We start from the raw sequence: 20,320 nt of genomic DNA, 5'->3' as shown, positions 1-20,320 counted from the left end.
GTTTCTTTCTTGGGTTTGTCTTGCAGTAGGAGGCTTCTGGGTACACGTCTGGCTCTGTTGATCTGTTTCCTAATTTCCTCGTGCGCCTACAAAATCTCCACCAAGCGTTCTCAAAACTACAATACCCGCACGAGACAGGAGCAGTGGATTAGGGACACCTTCAGAGTCTCTGCCATCAGCAGCACTGTCACAGCACAAAGGAGAGAGGTATTGGGGTGCAACTGACATGATAGAGAGATGCAGGGAAGAGAGAACACACAATACCAATATATAACACGGAGGGTAAACAACAAAATACAACTGTCTGGAGTGGGCAGAATAGGAAAGGAGCACATTAAAACGACACTGGGACAGGGTGTGAGGGTTGGGTAAGATAGTTGGAGGAAAATCAGAAGTGAAATTAAAGTAAAATAAGACCAGACATGGCTCTTTGACATTTTGTGTATCTATCATCTGTCTATAATGGTTTGTCTGTCTCGTCTAGTTACACTGCGAACCCCTCAGGGCAGAGACTGTGTGCTCTGATGTTTCTGTGCAGCACACAGAACATTGGGACCCCAGGCTCAACTGCAACCTTTGGTGCTACCATAATATACATTACTTCTGTTAAAATCCTGATAGGGAACTCTAGGTGCTACTGTAATACAGATACTAATTGTGGCTAAATTGAGGGGCAGTCAGTGATTATTCAATAAGGACAAATGCAAAGTACTCCACTTAGGAAGAAACAATCAGTTGTACGCAAACAAAATGGGAAATGACTGCCTAGGAAGGAGTACTGCCGAAAGGGGTCTGGGGGGTCATAGTGGATAACAAGCTAAATATGAGTCAACAGTGTAACATTGTTGCAAAAAAAGCGAACATCATTCTGGGATGTATTAGCAGGAGTGTGTTGTAAGCAAGACACGAGAAGTAATTCTTCCGCTCTGTTCTGTGCTGATTAGGCGTCAACTGGAGTGTGGTGTCCAGTTCTGGGTGCCACATGTCAGGAAAGAGGTGGACAAATTGGAGAAAGTCCAGAGAAGAGCAACAAAAACGATCACAGGTCTAGAAAACGTAACCAATGAGGGAAAATTGAAAAAATTGGGTTTGTTTAGTCTGGAAAAGAGACTGAGAGGGGACATTATAACAGTTTTCAAGTACATAAAAGGTTGTTACAAGGAAGGAGAAAAATTTTCTTCTTAGCCACTAAGGATAGGACAAGAAGCAATGGGCTTAAATTGCAGCAAGGGAAGTTTAGGTTGGACATTAGAAAAAAACTTCCTAACTGTGAGAGTGGTTAAGCACTGGGATAAATTGCCTAGGGAGGTTGTGGAATCTCCCTCACTGGAGATATTTAAGAATAAGTTAGACAAACACCTGTCAGGGATGGTCTAGATAATGCTTAGTCCTGCCATAATGCAGGGGGCTAGACTAGATGACCTTTTGAGGTATCTTCCAGTCCTATGATTCTATGATTATTTATCACTATGAAAAAAGCCACAATGCTTCTGCAAAGCCACCTGTGCATGATGTTATCATACAAAACTGCACCTGTTAATGTATTACAGTTACCCTAGTCTTCCTTCCACCTTCCCTCAATTGTCATAGTAATTTGTTACATCTACTCTTAAAATAGTTAGTTAGTAAAAGGATACCCAGAGCACTGGATGGGCACTTTATTAGTGTAGTTAATAAAAACAGTAAGCTCTTCAGGGCAGGGACCAAAACCTCCCCTGGGTCTGCAGAACACCATGATGCCTTTATCTTTACTGGAGCCTCTAGGCACTGCAGCAATAGTGTTTGTATTCAGTCTCATCTGGTATTGTCTGGTGCTCTGTCCAGCTATATGTTACTCAGAACTTCAGCAAAAGGCAGCCAAGTCCATCTGTTTTCTGCCTACACCAGTAGATGCCTATACAATATTGCTATACTCTGATACAGCTCAGTAGCCACACATGCACTGATGCCATTGAGTCACTTTCCTGTGAAAGCATGTTAGTTCAAGTAAACTTGCTGCTTGCCATGGGCGGTGGGTATTAAAGGCTAGGCTGTGGCCCCGACCAAGTTCTTGCCAGGAGGCCTCCACCCTCTACCCTGAAGCCGGCAGGGACTCAGCTCCAGTAGCCTGGAGCTCGGGCCTGCCAGCAGCCAGGGTAGCACTGGGGTAGGCCCATGGGGGCCAGTGGCTCAGCCAAGCACTGGAACTGGCCTGGCAGTTAGGGGGCCAGGGGCTTGGCCAGGAGCTGGGGTTGAGCCGGCGCTTGCGGGAGGGGCATACCAGGGCTCCTCCAGCCTGGATGGGGGTCCTTGGGTCTTCTCTGGTCATAGGTGGAGGGGTCTTGGGGCTCTGGTGTGCAGGGGGCAGTGCCTTGGGCAAAAAGGGTGGGGCCAGTGAGCTAGCCTCCCTGAAGGGGGGGTTCACCCATCACCCATGCTGCCTGCAACTCAGAACAAACTTGGTTTAAGACACTGTCTACTGACTTTAAATGAGTACAGGCAAGCCTGTTCTCACGGGACTGCATCTCTAGAATGTGAGCATTCTCTGTTAATTATACCTAGGTATTACACAGTGTATCATTTCCAGATTGCAACAGAGCTAAAGCATGACATCCATTTCACCTTCCTGTCAAGTCATGCCTCACTGGTGTGCTCTAGCTAAGTCACGTGCACCCCTCGGGCCCACCCCACCCAATTTAGGGAATGAGCTCCATTGGCTTCTGCTGTCCCCATCATGTTTTATAAACCAAACGTAATTAGAGACCTAGTGCCTGAAAAGGACAGTCCTGGCAGCAAGTAGCAGGGAATCAAAATAATAATTAAAGAAAAATAGTAACAGACCGAGCAAACTAGAATCTGGTCCAAGAGGTGAATACAGCTGAATTCCTCAGAAATAGCTACCATACTGAAATTAAATTTAACATCCTTGTAGTGGGGAAATGCCAGAGAAACTCACCACAGTAGCATTTAACTTCAAAAGGGGAACTATACAAAAGTGAGGAAACTCTTTAAATGGAAATTAAAAGGAACAGTCAAGAGGGTGAAATGCTTGCAAACAGCATGGAAACTATTTAAAAACACCATAATACAGGCTCAAACTAAATGTATACCCCAAATTATATAAAAAACCCACAACAAAACAGTAAAAGGACTGAAAGATGCCACAGCAGCTTAACAGCAGAATAAAAGAAACAGAGGCAAACAGGCATCCTTTAAAAATTGGAAGTCAGATTCTACTGAGGAAAACAGAAAGGAGCAAAAATGCTGGCAACTCAAGAGTATAATTAGGCAGGCCAAAAAACAATTTGAAGAGCAACTAGTTAAAGACCCAAAAACTAGCAATATTTTTTTTTTAAAGTACATCAGAAGCAGGAAGCCTGTCAAACAAGCCCTGGGGCTACAGTACAATTAAGGTGCTAACGGGGCACTCAAGGAAAACAAGGATGTTGCAGAGAAGCTAAATCAGGGGTGAGTAAACTACGGCCTTCGGGCCACATCCAGCCCTCCAGCTGGTTTAAACCAGCTCCTACCTGGGAGCTGGGTCTGGGGCTTGCCCTCCTCCCACGCTCCAGTCGGGGAGCGGGGTCAGAGGCCGAATGCACACATGTGCCAAGGCTCCCAGAAGAACCAGCATGTCCCCCCATTCGCTGCCTACATTTAGGGGCAGCCAGGGGGCTCCATGTGCTTCCTCCCCACAAGCACCACCCCCACAGGAACTGTGGCTAATGGGAAAGTAGACATAGGGACTTACTGGTACGGGGCTGGGTTGGGGCCGATTTGGCCCCCATAAGGGGTGGGGCCTCAGACAGAAGGGGTGGGGGGGTCAGAGCTAGCCCTAGCCCACCCTGTACCAATAAGTGCCCTCCCCCTCCCCCGCTGGCGTAGCAGTGGCAGCCAGGGGCTCTGGCAGCAGTTTAAAGGGCCCAGGGCTTGGCCGCTGCTACCACCCCGGGCCCTTTAAACTGCTGCCGGAGCCCCTGGCTGCCACTGCTACCCCAGGGGTCTGGCAGCAGGGATCCAGGGGCTATTTAAAGGGACCACGTCTCCCCCCGCCTCTACTGCCGCTGGAGCCCTGGGGTAGCAGCCACAGTGGGGCTCCGGCAGCTATTTAAAATGCCGGGTTGTAGAGGCAGTGGGAGCCCCAGGCCCTTGAAATAGCCCCTGGAGCCCCGCCACTACTCCAAGGCTCTGGAGGCTATTTAAAGGGCCCAAGACTCCCCTGCTTCTACTGCCTCAGCCCTTTAAATAGCCCCCAGAGCCCTGGGTAGGGGCAGTGGGGCTCCCACGGCTATTTAAATGGCCCAGGGCAGTAGAGGCAGCGGGAGCTCCAACCAACCCCTGGAGCCTCGCTGCTGCTACCCCAGGGCTCCAACAGAGGGGCTCTGGTGGCAATTTAAAGGGCCAGGGGCTCCAGCCACTGCTGGAAGCCCAGGCCCTTTAAAATGCTGCCTGGGGAAGCTGGGCCACCCTGGTACAGCACACTGGCTCTTGCCAGTATGCCATACCTAGGCATACCGGCTTACTTTCACCTCTGGCTGCAGGGGTGGTGCCTGTGGATGAGGCAGCACACAGAGCAAGCTGGTCATGCCTCTGCATAGGAGCTGGAAGGGGGACATGCCGCTGCTTCTAGGAACTGCTTCAGGTAAGTGCTGCCTGGAGCCTGCACCCCTGACCACCTCCTGCACCCCAACCTCCTGCCCCAACCCGGAGCCTACTCCCACACCCTGAACTCATTTCTATCCCCACCCATGAGCCTGCACTCCCAGCCAGAGCCCCCACTCCCCCCATGCCTCAACCCCCTTCCACAGCCCTGATCCCCCTCCCGCCCTCTGAATGCCTTAGTTCCAGCCTGGAGCACTTTCCTACACCCCAAATCCCTCATTCCCAGCCTCACCCCAGAGCCCGCACCTCCAGCTAGAGCCCTCCTACCCACACCCCTACTCCCTGCCCCAGCCCAGAGTCCTCTCATGCACCCTACACTCCTCATTTCTGGCCCCACTCCAGAGCCCACACCCCCAGCCAGAGCCCTCACCCCCTCCTGCACACCAACCCCAATTTTGTGAGCATTCATGGCCCACCATACAATTTCCATACCAAGATGTGGCCCTCGGGCCAAAAAGTTTGCCCACCTCTGAGCTAAATGCATAGGCACCAACTCCATGGATGCTCCGGGGCTGGAGCACCCCTGGGGAAAAATTAGTGGGTGATCTGCACCACTGGCAGCCAAGCTCCCCTCCCTGCCCCCCTTCCACACCTCACCTCCATCCCTGAGCGCACTGCGTCCCAGCTTCTCTCCCTAGCTCCCAGCGTGCCACAAAACAGCTGTTTCACAGTGTAACAAGCACCAGGAGGGAGGGGGGAGGAGAGGGAACATGGCATGCTCAGGGGAGAAGGCAGGGAAGAGATGGGGTGGGGATTTGGGGAAGGAGTCCAATGGGGCAGGGAGGGGGTGGAGTTGGGGCAGGGTCTTTGGGGAACGGGTTAGAATGGGGGTAGGGCAGGGGTGGAGTCAAGGCAGGGATGGGTGCAGAGCGGGGTCGAACACCCACCGGCACCAGCAGAAGTTGGTGCCTATGGCTAAATGAATTATTTGCATCAGTCTTCACTGCAGAGGATGTAGGAAAGATGAGATCCCCACATCCAAGCTGCTTTTTGTTTAGGTGACAAATCTGAGGAACTGTCCCAGATTGAAGCTTCAGTTGAAGAGGTTTTGGAATAAATTAATCCAGAGGTTAGCAACCTTTCAGAAGTGCTGTGCCGAGTCTTCATTTATTCACTCTCATTTGAGGTTTTGCGTGCCAGTCATACATTTTAACATGTTTAGAAGGTCTCTTTCTATAGGTCTATAATAGATAACTAAACTATTGTTGTATGTAAAGTAAATAAGATTTTTAAAATGTTTAAGAAGCTTCATTTAAAATTAAATTAAAAGGCAGAGCCCCCCGGACCAGTGGCTGGGACCCAGGCAGCATGAGTGCCACTGAAAATCAGCGTGTGCCGCCTTCAGCACACATATTAAACAGTAATAAGTCACCAGGACCAGATAGTATTAACCCAAGAGTTCGTAAGGAACTCAAATATGAAAGTGCAGAACTAGTAACTGTCATATGTAAGCTACAATTCAAATCAGCTTCTGTACCAGATGACTAGAGGGTAGCTAATGTAGTGCACATTTTTTAAAAAGACTCCAGAGTCAATCCTGGCAATTACAGGTCGGTAAGCCTGACTTCAGTACCAGGTAAATTGGCTGAAACTATATTAAACAGCAGAATTATCAGACAGATAGATAAAGATGGTATGTTAGGGAAGAGCCAGCATGGTTTTGTAAATGGAAATCATGCCTCACTAATCTATTGGAATTATCTGAGGGTGTCAACAAGCATGTGGACAAGGGTGATTCAGTGGACACAGTGTACTTGGACTTTCAGAAAGCCTTTGATAAGGTCCCACACCAAAGTCTCTTAAGCAGAGTGAGCTGCCATGGGCTAAAAGGGGAGATCAGTAACTGGTTAGAAGAAAGGAAACAAAGGACAGGAATAAATGGTCAGTTTTCAGAATGGAGAGAGGTAAATAGCAGGGTCCTCCAAGCATCTGTACTGGGACCAGAGCTGTTCAACATATTCATAAATGATCTGGGAAAGGGGGAGAACAGTGAGTTGGCACAATTTCCCGATGAGACAAAACTACTCAAGATAGTTAAGGCCAAAGCTGAATGCAAGACTTACATAGGGATCTCACTACACTGAATGACTGGGCAACAAAATGGCTGGTGAAATTTAGTGTTGATAAGTGCAAAGTAATGCACAATGGAAAACATAATCCCTACTATACATACAAAATGATGGGTTATAAATTGGCTGTTAGCCCTCAGGAAGGATTTTGGAGTCACCGTGGATAGTTAAGAACATAAGAACGGCCATATCAGGTCAGACCAAAGGCCCATCTAGCCCAGTATCCTGTCGTCCAACAGTGGCCAATGCTAGATGCCCCAGAGGGAATTAACAGAACAGGGAATCATCAAGTGATCCATTCCTTGTCACCCATTCCCAACTTCTGGCAAACAGAGGCTAGGGACACCATCCGTGCCCATCCTGGCTAATAGCTATTGATGGACCTATCCTCTATGAAAACATCTGCTCAACCTTCAACAGGCAGTCAAAACAAGCTAACAGAAAGTTAGGAATCATTAGGAAATGGATAGATAAAACAGAAAATACCATAATTCCACTATATAAATCCATTGTATGCCCCAACCTTGAATACTTCATACAGTTCTGTTGCCTCATCTCAGAAAAGATATATTAGAATTGAAAAAGGTGCAGAGAAGGGCAAAAAAAGTGATTAGGGGTATGGAGGAGTTCCATGTAAAGAGAGATTAAAAAGACTGGGACAGTTCATTTTAGAAAAAATGTAACGGGGGATGGGGAGGGAATATGATAGAGAAAGTAAGTGTTATTTACTGCTCATATAACACAAGAACTAGGGGTCATCCTATGAAATTAACAGGCAGCCAGTTTAACACAAACAAAACTACTTTTTCCACACAACGCACACTCTGTGGACCTCATTACCAGAGGATGTTGTGAATGCCAAAAGTATAACTGGGTCACAAAATAATTAGATAAGTTCATGGAGTTTAGGTCCATTAATGGCTATTAGCCAGGATAGACAGGGACACAACCTCGTATCTTTAAATCACCAACTGCCAGAAGCTGAGACTGGACAACAGGGGATGGATCACTCAAAACTACCCTGTTCTGTTCATTCCCTCTGAAGCATCTGGCATCGGCCACTGTCAGAGACAAGATAGTGGGCTAGATGGACCATTGGTCTGAACCAGTATGACCATTCTTACGTTCTAACTTGCAGAGAGTTGGCTTCCAGGTTCTTTTTACTGCCTCTGCCTCATTTAGCTCTCCTCCCCTACAGTTAGGGGAATACACTAATGCTTTCCATTAGTGCTGCTTCCTTTATTTAGAAAACAAGTATTGTGTTGGGAAAGGGTTCCCTTTAAACATGATATTGTGGACCTAAATGTGGAATTGTGCATTCATAAATGTCTTTAATCCAATTAGAAAATGATTATGCCAAGCAGGTCAAAGACTCAGGTCTCCCAATAAGAACAACAGAAGACTGGGAACAAATACAATGGTATTTTGTTTGATTTGGAGCTTTGGGATTAGGAACTAATCCAGTATTCATTCTAGGTATTTACTAGTCTGGGCCCACTAACTCAAAGCTGGACAACGTTACAGATTGAAGCCCCTAGAACATTAATTGCAGTTTAACATAATTTACTTTACAAGAGAAGGTCTTTGGAGTGAGCGCATAAAGCTTCACCTGGCTTTTAACAAAGCAGAGGTTCAAAAAAATAATTTCTAACTCAAACTAGGGCCTGCAGAGGCTTATTGGGACTCTCCAAATTCCTGGATCTCTAAAACGTGTCTATAGTAAACACCCAGTTGATCTGGGAAGAATGAATTTTTTCTGCCAAAATTTGAAGTGTTATTTAGGTCCAGAGTCTGATACTTACCGATACTGAGCAGCATCATACTCCTCAAGGACCCCACTGACATTAGTGGAGACTCCCCAGATTGAGTTGTGAGTACAATTACTCACATTAAGAACAAGAGTAATCATGGCACCTTAGAGACTAACAAATTTATTTCAGCATAAGCTTTCGTGAGCTACAGCTCACTTCTTTGGATGCATAGAATGGAACACACAGACAGGAGATATTTATACATACAGAGAACATGAAAAAGTGGAAGTACGCATACTCACATTGGGTATCATAGAATTATAGAATATCAGGGTTTGAAGGGAACTCAGGAGGTCATCTAGTCCAACCCCCTGCTCAAAGAAGGACCAATCCCCATTTAAATCATCACAACCAGGGCTTTGTCAAGCCTGACCTTAAAAATCTCTAAGGAAGGAGATACCACCACCTCCCTAGGTAACCCATCCAAGTGCTTCACCAACCTCCTAGTGAAAAAGTTTTTCCTATATCCAAACCTCAACTTCCCCCCTCAACTTGAGACCATTACCTGTTCTTCGTCATCAGGTGCCCTGAGAACAGTCTAGATCCAACTCTCTGAAACTCTCCTTTCAGGTAGTTGAAAGCAGCTATCAAATCCCCCCTACTCTTCTCTTTCTGCAGACTAAACAGTCCCAGTTCCCTCTCAGCCTCTCTCATAAGTCATGTGCCTCCAGCCCCTAAATCATTTTTGTTGCCCTCGCTGGACTCTTCCAATTTTTCCATACATCCTTCTTGTGAGTGGGGCCCAAAACTGGACACAGTACTCCAGATGAGGCCTTACCAAGCAAAACAGGGAATGATCACGCCTTGATCTGCTGCAATGCCCCTATCTTAACAGTCCAAATGCTGTAGCTTTCTCGCAACAAGGCACACTGTTGACCCATATCTCAGCTTCTCGTCACTGTAACCCTAAGCCTTTTCTGCAGAAACTGCTGCCTGTACTCAGTTCCCAGTAACAGTGCAATGGGATTCTTCCTTTCCTAAGTGAGATCTGCACTTGTCCTTGTTGAACCTCATCAGATTCTTTTGGCTCCAACCTCTAATTTTCTCTGGTCTCCTCTTATCCCCCTATGCTCGCAGGGTATCTACCACTCCTCCCAGCTTAGTGTCATCTGCAAACTTAGCTGAGGGTGCATCCACGCCATCCTCCAGATCATTAATAAAGATATTGAAGAAAACCCAGCCCAGTACCAACCCTTGGGGCACTCCACTTGTCTGGCTGCGAACCAGACGATATGGAGCGCCATTGATACATTACCCAGCCTTTGATCCGCCGATGATCTAAGCCAGCTTTCTACCCCTTTTAGTCCATATCATCCAGCCTATACTTTTAACTTGCTGGCAAGAATAGGCTTGGGAAGACGTATCAAAAGCTTTTCTAAAGTCAAGGAATAACACATCCACTGCTTTCCCCTGATCCACAGAGCCAGTTATCTCCTCATAGAAGGCAATTAGGTTAGTCTGGCATGACTTGCCCTTGGTGAATCCATGCTGACTGTTCCTAATCACTTTCCTCTCCTCAAAGTGCTTGAATAGCATCAGAATCTAGCTCTACATTTAACGTTAATGGTCTTTAGCTTCAGAAAGCTGGAGAAACACTTTATTATTGTTCTAGATACTACTCAGTCCTGCCATGAGTGCAAGGGACAGGACTAGATGATCTCTTGAGGTCCCTTCCAGTCATATGATTCTGTGATTGTCCCTGACTCCACAGTGGTTTCCAAAACAGGTTCCTATTTGGTTCCATGGGCTAACGGAGACTGAAGGCCAAATTCAAAAGTGAGTCTAGGAGTTTAATGTACATTTAGCAGCAATTTAGACATAGTATGGGCCAGAGTTTACTACAATTCACTTACTACGTATGTCTATGGTAGAGAATTTGTTCCTATTGTAGTTTGACATATTTGTAAATGCTAATCTAGACATTCCACAAACTCTAGGACTCCCTACTACGATTGACCTCAACCAGCTGTATCTAGGCAAAAGTTGTTAACCTCAAGGTCACAATTCGGTACATGTGTGAGATACCCTTGAACATAGGCGGTACGTCTAATAGGCTGGGGAAGGCTGTGCCTCCTTGCATGGTCCTTCCCCAAGGCTGCCTCCTGCAGCTAATTGGCCCCAACCCAGGCAGGCTGCTCCTCTTCCAGGAAGCCATGCGCCAGGCGCTGTGGGGCTCGGGACACTTGGGCGACCTGGGGCTGTGGGGGTAGGGGGCTGTAGGCTTCAGGGGAGAAGAGGGTGTTAGGGGTGGGCTGGGCTCGGCGCTAGCTCCTCGAACCCATGGTTTACCCACCACCCTGAATGGATACACACAACATATAAAATGCCTATCATCGTGGTAACTAAGCATCATATCCTTATATATCACCTGTACATGCGCCAAAACACAAGCAGTTGTAGTGGGATGCAGCTGCACTAGTGATTTGTGCCTCTGGAGCTATATGGATCGACAGACTGATTTAAACAAGTGGTCTATCTAGTCCACCATCCTGTTTACTGCAGTAGCCACTACCAGCTGCTCCACGGAAGGTTCAGGAAATTCTACAGCAGTCAGTTAGCCATGGAATAACCTGCCCACAGGGGAAAAAACAAACAAAAAACTTCTTCCCAGCCCCTAATTGACTCATGTCCTGAAGCAAGAGGGTTTATAGTCCTCTCAAAACTCTTGTTCTTTTAAAAATCTTTACAATAACAACTTTGGATAGTCTTGTGATCCATATCACTGTCCAATCCTTTTTGAACCCCATAATCTTGGGGCAGTGTGTTCTATAACCAAACTGCATTGTGTGAAAAATAATTATTATTGGATTTTAAATGTCCTCTCTTTAATTTAATTGAATACTGTTTTGCAGCAAGTAAAAGGGAGCTTTCCTCGGCTTCAGACCTGCATTTCAGAACTTCGTTCCTTACCGAGAGAAGGCTCTTTCCAACAAAAGGGAGACAGAGTGATGCAGGCTGTGCAGGATGGGCTCCAGCAGTTTAAACAGTACACCAGACATATGCTAGCAGGAGGCTCAGTGAACAGTTCTGTTGAGGTAAGTAGAGTTCTGGGGAGATAGTAATAACCATCAAGTGCAGTCCATCCGTATATTTCAGGTGTCAGTCACTGTGGTAGCTAAGTATCAGAGGGGTAGCCGTGTTAGTCTAGATCTGTAAAAAGCAGCAAAGAGTCCTGTGGAACCTTATAGACTAACAGACGTTTTGGAGTATGTGGTAGCTAAGCATCATGAGAGGAAGTAAGTAGCATTAAACAATTCCAAAAAAGAGGAACCCCATAGCTTGCTCTGCAGGATGCCCAACGTCTCATGTCACATACAGATTCAAATCACTCATGGAATATGGCCCTAGCTGTAAGAGGGAAGACAACTTGATGACAAGCATTAGCTGATTATTTTAACTTCCCATTTTGTACATTGTTAATCTCCAGGCATCCAAGACTAGATATTATTTAAAGTTGATTTTATTTCTTATGAGATCATAGTGAAACACACTGTGTATCTGCATACAAGATACTTTTTTATATGACTTCCTTGCCGGCCTACATTTACATTCTAGGATCATGTTCTGCCTATATTCCCTGGATGGAATTTCCACTAATGTCAATGGGACATTTGTGCAAAGATCCTAGTTGTGGCTTAAAGTATGTTCACAGTTCATTAAAACATCAATTCAAATGGAAAGGCATTTTATTGTGGGATTAGTTGGCACAATAGCAAAGAACAGGAAAAGCCTACAAAAAGATCATTATCTTAGCACAATCTTTAAATCAATCTTCAGTACAAAAAGCAAATAGGATCAGTATTTGGAAAACAGAGAAACTTTATAGTCAGCATTTAATTCTCTCAGCAGCAGCTTGAGACTTCCGTAGGAATCCTTGTCCCATGCACCCAAACACAGACCATCTGCCATTTTGCATCTTTTGTGTCCCCTCTTATTCATTGCCTCTCTAAAGTAAACAGCCCCAGTCTTTTCACTTTCTCACTATATGGAAGATTGTTGACGCATCTAAACGTAATCTCCCATCTCTGAATCCGTTCTATTTCTGTTATAGTCTTTTTGAGATGCAGTCACCAGAACTGAACACATGATCCAAGCAGAGGCTATCCCATTAATTTATATAATGGCATTGTAAATATTATTTCTCTAATAATGCCATATAATATACATTTTTTCTATCCTTAGATGCAGATGTGTAGGTTGTTTTTCATTCTTACATAATTTTGCTTTCTTCCCCCTCCTATTTTCCCACCCACCCCCATTTGGTGATGAGATGATAAAGGGATTTGGCAGGGAGGAGGGGAATAAGTGATGGGTTTTAATTTCTGACCATTGTGATTCTGATTTGGGGTGTTTATTTCAGTGTTGGAGGGCAATATAGAGTAGGTGTAATTCAGGGGATGATACAATTACCATCTCTAATTAATTTAACTGCAAATACATGCACAGCACAATCTTCCATTGCTGCAGCTGAGGGAATGGGATAGTTAACTACAATATTAAATGATCTACAGATGTAGGTGGCATATATTCCATTAGATTTTTCCTGTTCCTCTGGTTTGTTAAAATTAGTCCATAAATGTGTTATGCAAGCACACATTACTGTGCAATTTTCACAGAGGATTTCTGGTTTCTGTTTTTCTGGTATACACCGTAGCACAACAGGCTATCCATGTGTATAAGACTGTAAAGGATGGTGGCCTAAGTTTCCAAAAGTAATTATTGACTGTGGCTCAGTTTTTGAATGCCCAACTTGAGACATCTGAAAAAGACCTAATTTTCAGAGATCAGGTGCTCAGTACTTCTGAAAATCAGGTTCTTTTTCATAAATTCAGAGATTATAAAACCAGAAAGGATCTCTTACCTGACTTCCTGCATAACAGAGCATGGACTGGATTTCACCAAGTGATTCCTGCTTCAAACCCACATTTAGAAAGATATCCAGGGTTGGTTTAAACACCTCATGTGATGAGGAATCCACCAGACCCCAATAAAAATTGTTCTAATAGTTAATTCCCCTCATTGTTCAATTCAACTTTATTTCTACTCTGAATTTTCCTAGCTTCAGCTTCCAGGGATTTGATCTTGTACTGCCTTTTTCTACTAGATTACAGAGCCCTCTATTTTTAAGGTATCTCAAGTTAACACCCAAAAATCACTATTCACTTGAAAAGTTAAGCTTGTATTTTTAGAGGTCAATAGCAGCGATGCCTATATTAAGGTTGTGTAATGCTGACAAACCCTGGTTGTTAGGGGGTGGGATTGAACCTGGGACCTTGAGAGCTAAATGCAGGAGCCTCTATTGCAGGGGTTCTCAAACTGGGGGTCAGGACCCTTCAGGGGGTCGCGAGGTTATTACATGGGGTGTTGTGAGCTGTCAGCCTCCACTCCAAACCCTGCTTTGCCTCCAGCATTTATAATCGTGTTAAAAATATTAAAAAGTCATTTTAATTTATAAAGGGGGTCATACTCAGAAGCTTGCTATGTGAAAGGGGTCACCAGTAAACAAGTTTGAGAGCCACTGCTCTACTGCATGAGCTAAAAGCCAGCTGCCTCTTAGCTAAGCCTGTAGAGCAGATTCATTCATCTCTAAGTGATCTTGGTGCCACTAGAGGGGATAGAACACCACACTCAGGAGGTATGTGGGTTACAGTTGCATATATACCTTCCATTGTAACCTAACCTTTAATTTTGTCTCAGTCTGGCAAACTAACTGTTTAGGCTGAAATAGACTAGGTTTCAGCTCTGGCTCAGATTGTTTTTTTTTATTATTATTTTTCAACCATTAGGGCAAAAACAATTCATCTGTTTCCAAGAACAAGGCTAGTGAAAAACAGGTAGTTTTGCCAATGGCAACAAAATTTTCTACCATTTACTGGAACAGCTCTAGCATCTCCATGGGTTGGAGCATGGATCTCAAATAGTGAGATAAGACTGGGGCCAGAGGGATGGACTTTGAATCCTCACAAAAATCCATCCAGATATGTCCATAATCCTTTGGGGGTACATGGGGGAGGGAGAAGGAGGCAGGAGAGAATCGCTATTTGCTAGCGGAGGACTGCCCACTGAGAAACAAAGGGGACTTGTGATGGGGTGCACCACTCACTGCTTGGCTGGCACCTCCTCCTGCTCACTATAGGGATTAGCTCTCAAGGCCAACACCCGTTCCCATGGTCACATGCCATTACGCCTTCTCTCTCTCAGGTCTGCATCTCCTCTCTCATCCCAGGACCCACAGCATCCTCTTCATGACTCAGCCTTCTGGCCAGGTCACTCAGCATTTCTCCTTCCAGGGTATATCAAAGTGTTTCCTTCAGTAGTCTTCCCATTCACTGCCTCAGGTACCACTCCTTCAGTGGCTGGTTGGGGAACCCAGGCCCATCATCTACTGCGGGTTCACAGAATCATAAAAGGTTAGGGTTGGAAGAGACCTCAGGAGGCCATCAAGTCCAACCCCCTGCTCAAAGCAGGATCAACCTCAACTAAATCATCCCAACCATGGATTTGTCAAGCCAGGCCTTAAAAACCTCTAAGGAAGGAGATTCCACCACCTCCCTAGGTAACCGATTCCAGTGCTTCACCACCCTCCTAGTGAAATAGTGTTTTCTAATATCCAACCTAGACTTCCCCCACTGCAACTTGAGACCATTGCTTCTTGTTCTGCCATCTGTCACCACTGAGAACAGTTTGGTTCCATCCTCTTTGGAACTCCCCTTCAGGTAGGTGAAGGGTGCTATCAAATCCCACCTCACTCTTCTCTTCTGCAGACTAAATAAGCCCAGTTCCCTCAGACTCTCCTTGTAAGTCATGTGCCCCAGCCACCTAATCATTTTTGTTGCCCTCCGCTGGACTCTCTCCAATTTGTCCATATCCTTTCTGTAGCAGGGAGGGCCAAAACTGGACACAGTACTCTAGATGTGGCCTCACCAGTGCCGAACAGAGGGGAATAATCTCTTCCCTCGATCTGCTGGTAATGCTCCTCCTAATGCAGCCCTTAGCCTTCTTGGCAATAAGGGCACACTGTTGACTCATATCCAGTTTTTCATCCAGTGTAATCACCAGGCCCTTTTCTGCAGAACAGCCGCTTAGCCAGTTGGCCCCCAGCCTACAGCAGTGCATGGGATTCTTCCATCCTAAGTGCAGGACTCTGCACTTGTCCTTGTTGAACCTCATCAGATTTCTTTTGGCTCAATCCTCTAATTTGTTTAGGACACTCTGGACCCTATCCCTACCTTCCAGCATATCTACCTCTCCCCCCATCTTAGTGTCATCCACAAACTTGCTGAGGGTGCAATCCATCCCATCATCCAGATCATTAATGAAGATATTGAACAAAACTGGCCCCAGAACCAACCCCTTTGATACCGGCTGCCAACTAGACATCAAGCCATTGATCACTACATGTTGAGCCCAATGATCTAGCCAGCTTTCTATCCACCTTATAGTCCATTCATCTAATCCATACTTTTTTAACTTGCTGGCAAGAATACTGTGGGAGACCATATCAAAAGCTTTGTTAAAGTCAAGGTTTATCACGTCCACCACTTTCCCCATATCCACAGAGCCAGTTATCTCATCATAGAAGGCAATCAATCAGACTGGTCAGGCATGACTTGCCCTGGGTGAATCCATGTTGACTGTTCTTGATCACCTTCCTCTCCTCCAAGTCCTTCAAAGTGGATTCCTTTAGGACCTGCACCATGATTTTTCCAGGGACTGAGGTGAGGCTGACCGGTCTGTAGTTCCCTGGAGTCTCCTTCTCTTTTTTAAAAGATGGGCACTATATCTACCTTTTTCCAATGGTCTGGGACCTCCCCCAGTTGCCATAAGTTTTCAAAGATAATGGCCAATGGCTCTTCAGTCACATCAGCCAACTTCCTCAGCAACCTCGGATGCATTAGATCTGGACCCATGGACTTGTGCATGTCCAGCTTTTCTAAACAGTCCTTAATCTGTTCTTTCACTACTGAGGGCTGCTCACCTCCTCCTCATACTATGCTGTCCAGTGTCACTAGGTTGCATTCCCCATTCAGTAAGGGTCCCATACTTTCCCTGACCTTTTTCTTGTTGCTAACATACCTGTAGAAATCCTCCTTGTTACCCTTCACATCCCTTGCTAGCTGCAACTCTAATTGTGCTTTGGCCTTCCTGATTACACCCCTGCATGCTCAAGCAATATGTTTATACTCCTCCCTAGTCATCTGTCCAAGCTTCCACTTCTTGTAAACTTACTTTTTGTGTTTAAGCTCAACGAATATTTCTGTTAAGCCAAGCTGGTTGCCTGCCATATTTACTATTCTTTCTGCACATCAGGATGGTTTGTTCCTGGGTTCCAGCCCAGGGACCCTACAACATGCAGCCAAGATCTGTTCAGTCTCCAACTTAGCTGCTGGGCTGCTTCCTACCCCCGCACTACCCCGTATCTAGGGTTTTTCAGCCACTCTACTCCCTCCTCCCAGGGAGCAACCACAGGCTACTTCTCTCTAGAGCCCCCAAACACACCTCCCTTCTCCCAGGAAGTGACAGCAGACTCCTTCTCTGCAGCCCCTTTCCTGCTATCAGCTCTGTAGCTTTATAGAAGCCCTGCCTGTTCTCACACAGGTGAGCTTCCCCTAATTAGGGCTTTCCTCTCACCCTAATAGATGAATTGGCCCACCTGGCTGCCATTAACCACTTTAGAGTGAGTGTGGGGTGGATACCCCATCATAGGACTCAGTCATCAACTGGACATGGCCCACTCACAAGAGGGGAGCTGCTCCCTGACTAGCCTCCTGCCAGAAAGCATTTGAGGAATCCTTTGCTCATGTTCTGGGAGCACAGCACTGGCCTTTACCCATCTGTCTCCTCTGGACAGCAGAAGCAGCAGCTGGAACAAAGGGCAGAGGGGTAAATCAACCCAGCTCTTACCCAAGAGCTCCTGGCAACTGCTCCTTGCTGACAGTTGACGTGCTGCCCCTAAATGCCATGGAACCTCTCTGAACTCCTCCCCATTCCTAGGAAGCAGCTTCACTTAAAGGGTGTAATAGACTCATAGTCTTTAAGGTCAGAAGAGACCATTAGGATCTTCTAGTCTGACCTTCTGCACAACAGGCCACAGAATCTCACCCACCCACTCCTGCAACACACCCCTGACCTATGTCTGAGCTACTGAAGTCCTCAATTTGTGGTTTAAACACTTCAAGGTGCAGAGAATCCTCCAGGAGGTGATCCATGCCCCCCTCTGCAGAGGAAGGCGAAAATCCCCAGGGCCTCTGCCAATCTGCCTTGGAGGAAAATTCCTTCCCGACCCCAAATATGGTGATCAGCTAAGCTCTGAGCATGTGGGCAAAACTCACCAGCCAGACATCTAGGAAAGAATTCTTTGTAGTAACTCAGATCCCACCCCATCTAGTGTCCCATCACATGTCATTGGGCATATTTACCGCTAATAGTCAAAGATCAATTAATTGCCAAAATTAGGCTATCCCATTATACCATCCCTTCCATAAACTTATCAAGCTTAGTCTTGAAGCCAGATATGTCTTTTGCCCCCACTACTTCCCTTGGAAGGCTGTTCCAGAACCTCACTCCTCTGATGGTTTGAAACCTTCATCTGCAAGGTCCTGCATTTAGGGATTAATAACAAGAATTATTGTTATAAGCTGGGGACACATCAGTTGGAAGTAACAGAGGAGGAGAGGATCTCAGAGTATTGGTTGATCACAGGATGACAATGAGCAGCCAATGTGATATTGCCATGAAAAAAGCTAATGCGGGTTTGGGATGCATCAGGCGAGGTATTCCCAGTAGAGATAAGGAGGTGTTAGTACCGTTATACAAGGCACGGGTGAGACCTCATCTGGAATATTGTGTGCAGTTCTGGTCTCCCATGGGAGACCAGAACTGCACACAATATTCCAGATGAGGTCTCACCCGTGCCTTGTATAACGGTACTAACACCTCCTTATCTCTACTGGGAATACCTCGCCTGATGCATCCCAAACCCGCATTAGCCTTTTTCATGTCCATATCACATTGGCAGCTCATAGTCATCCTGTGATCAACCAATACTCCGAGGTCCTTCTCCTCCTCTGTTACTTCCAACTGATGCATCCCCAGCTTATAACAAAAATTCTTGTTATTAATGCATGACCTTGCACTTTTCACTATTAAATATTTATTGTATTATTATTACTCCCGTTTACAAGGTCATCTGGATCTTCCTTTAGGATAGCCTCGTCCCTCACTGTTTTGGCAATGCCTCCCAGCTTCATGTTATCCTCAAACTTTATTAGCACATTCCCACTTTTTGTGCCAAGGTCAGTAATAAAAAGATTAAATAAGACTGGTCCCAAAACCGATCCCTGAGGAACTCCAATAGTAACCTCCTTCCAGCCTGTCAGTTCACCTTTCAGTATGACCCATTGTATTCTCCCCTTTAACCAGTTCCTTATGCACCTTTCAATTTTCATATTGATTCCCATCTTCTCCAATTTAGCTAATAATTCCCCTTGTGGAACCATATCAAATGCCTTACCAAAATCGAGGTAAATTAGATACATTGCGTTTTCTTTGTCTAAAAAGTCTGTTACCTTCTCAAAGAAGGAGATCAGGTTGGTTTGGCACGATCTACCTTTTGTAAAACCATGTTGTATTTTGTCCCAAATACCAGTGACCTCAATGTCCTTAACTACTTTCTCCTTCAAAATTTTTTCCAAGACCTTGCATACTACAGATGTCAAACTAACAGGCCTATAGTTACCCAGATAACTTTTTTTTCTCCTTTCTTAAAAATAGGAACTATGTTAGCAATTCTCCAGTTATATGGTACAACCCCTGATTTTAGAGATTCATTAAAAATTCTTGCTAATGGGCTTGCAATTTCATGTGCCAGTTCCTTTAATATTCTTGGATGAAGATTATCTGGGCCCCCTGATTTAGCCCCATTAAGCTGTTCGAGTTTGGCTTGTACCTCGGATATCGTAATATCTACCTCCATATCTTCATTCCCATTTGTCATCCTACCATTATCCCTAAGTTCCTCATTAGCTTCATTAAAGACTGAGGCAAAGTATTTGTTTAGCTATTGGGCCATGCCTAAATTATCCTTAATCTCCACTCCAGCCTCAGTGTTTAGCAATCCCACTTCTTCTTTGTTTGTTTTCTTCTTATTTATATGGCTATAGAACCTTTTACTATTGGTTTTAATTCCATCATGACTACTATTCCACCATGTTTCTGTTATCCTTATAATATCCGGTTTCACTTCCTGCACCAATAGCTCTAGTTCCTCCATTCTGTTACCTAGGCTCCTCACATTAGTTTACAAATGTCTTAATTTTTGCTGTTTGGCTTCTCTCACATTCTTTACCCAATTAGGCACAGACATTCTATCACCACTATCACCTATTAGACTGGTATCTACAATACCCTTCCTCCCTATGTGCTCTTTCCTACCCACGACTGTATACTTTCTTACTGCGTTTTCTTCCCTCTCAATGTTAAAATCTGGCGTGGAGATTACCTGGACATCTCCCAGCTATCTCCCCCAAATTCCTAGTTTAAAGCTCTCTTAATCAATTGTGCCAGCCTCCATCCTAGAAGTCTATTTCCCTCTATGCTCAGGTGAAGTCCATCTCGAGAGAACAGTCCTCTGTCCATGAATTCTTCTCTATGGCCATACATCCCAAAGCCCTCCTTATAGCACCATTGCCTGAGCCATCTGTTGATCATTATAATCTTATCACATTTTTATTGCCCTTCTCTAGGAACAAGCAGAATCCCACTGAAGATCACCTGAGCCTCGATTTCTTTAAGCATCTT

At 45.4% G+C, this 20,320-nt stretch overlaps 1 protein-coding gene and 1 long non-coding RNA gene across 2 annotated transcripts in view; one reads left to right on the top strand and one right to left on the bottom strand.

Annotated features, from left to right (window-relative positions):
- The window catches only part of M1AP (meiosis 1 associated protein), a 71,511-nt gene that overhangs the window by 3,383 nt on the left and 47,808 nt on the right, over nt 1-20,320 (top strand). The window contains exon 2 of the mRNA XM_032781896.1: nt 11,374-11,556. Coding sequence (XP_032637787.1) covers nt 11,374-11,556 — 183 coding nt within the window. The remainder of the gene's footprint in view (nt 1-11,373; nt 11,557-20,320) is intronic.
- LOC142046911 (uncharacterized) overlaps nt 1-20,320 on the bottom strand; it is an 80,464-nt gene that overhangs the window by 13,636 nt on the left and 46,508 nt on the right. The window lies entirely within an intron of this gene.

The sequence above is a fragment of the Chelonoidis abingdonii genome, chromosome 5 (assembly GCF_003597395.2).
Source record: "Chelonoidis abingdonii isolate Lonesome George chromosome 5, CheloAbing_2.0, whole genome shotgun sequence".
Taxonomy (NCBI): Eukaryota; Metazoa; Chordata; order Testudines; family Testudinidae; genus Chelonoidis; species Chelonoidis abingdonii.
This window is presented reverse-complemented; position numbering and strand designations above follow the sequence as displayed.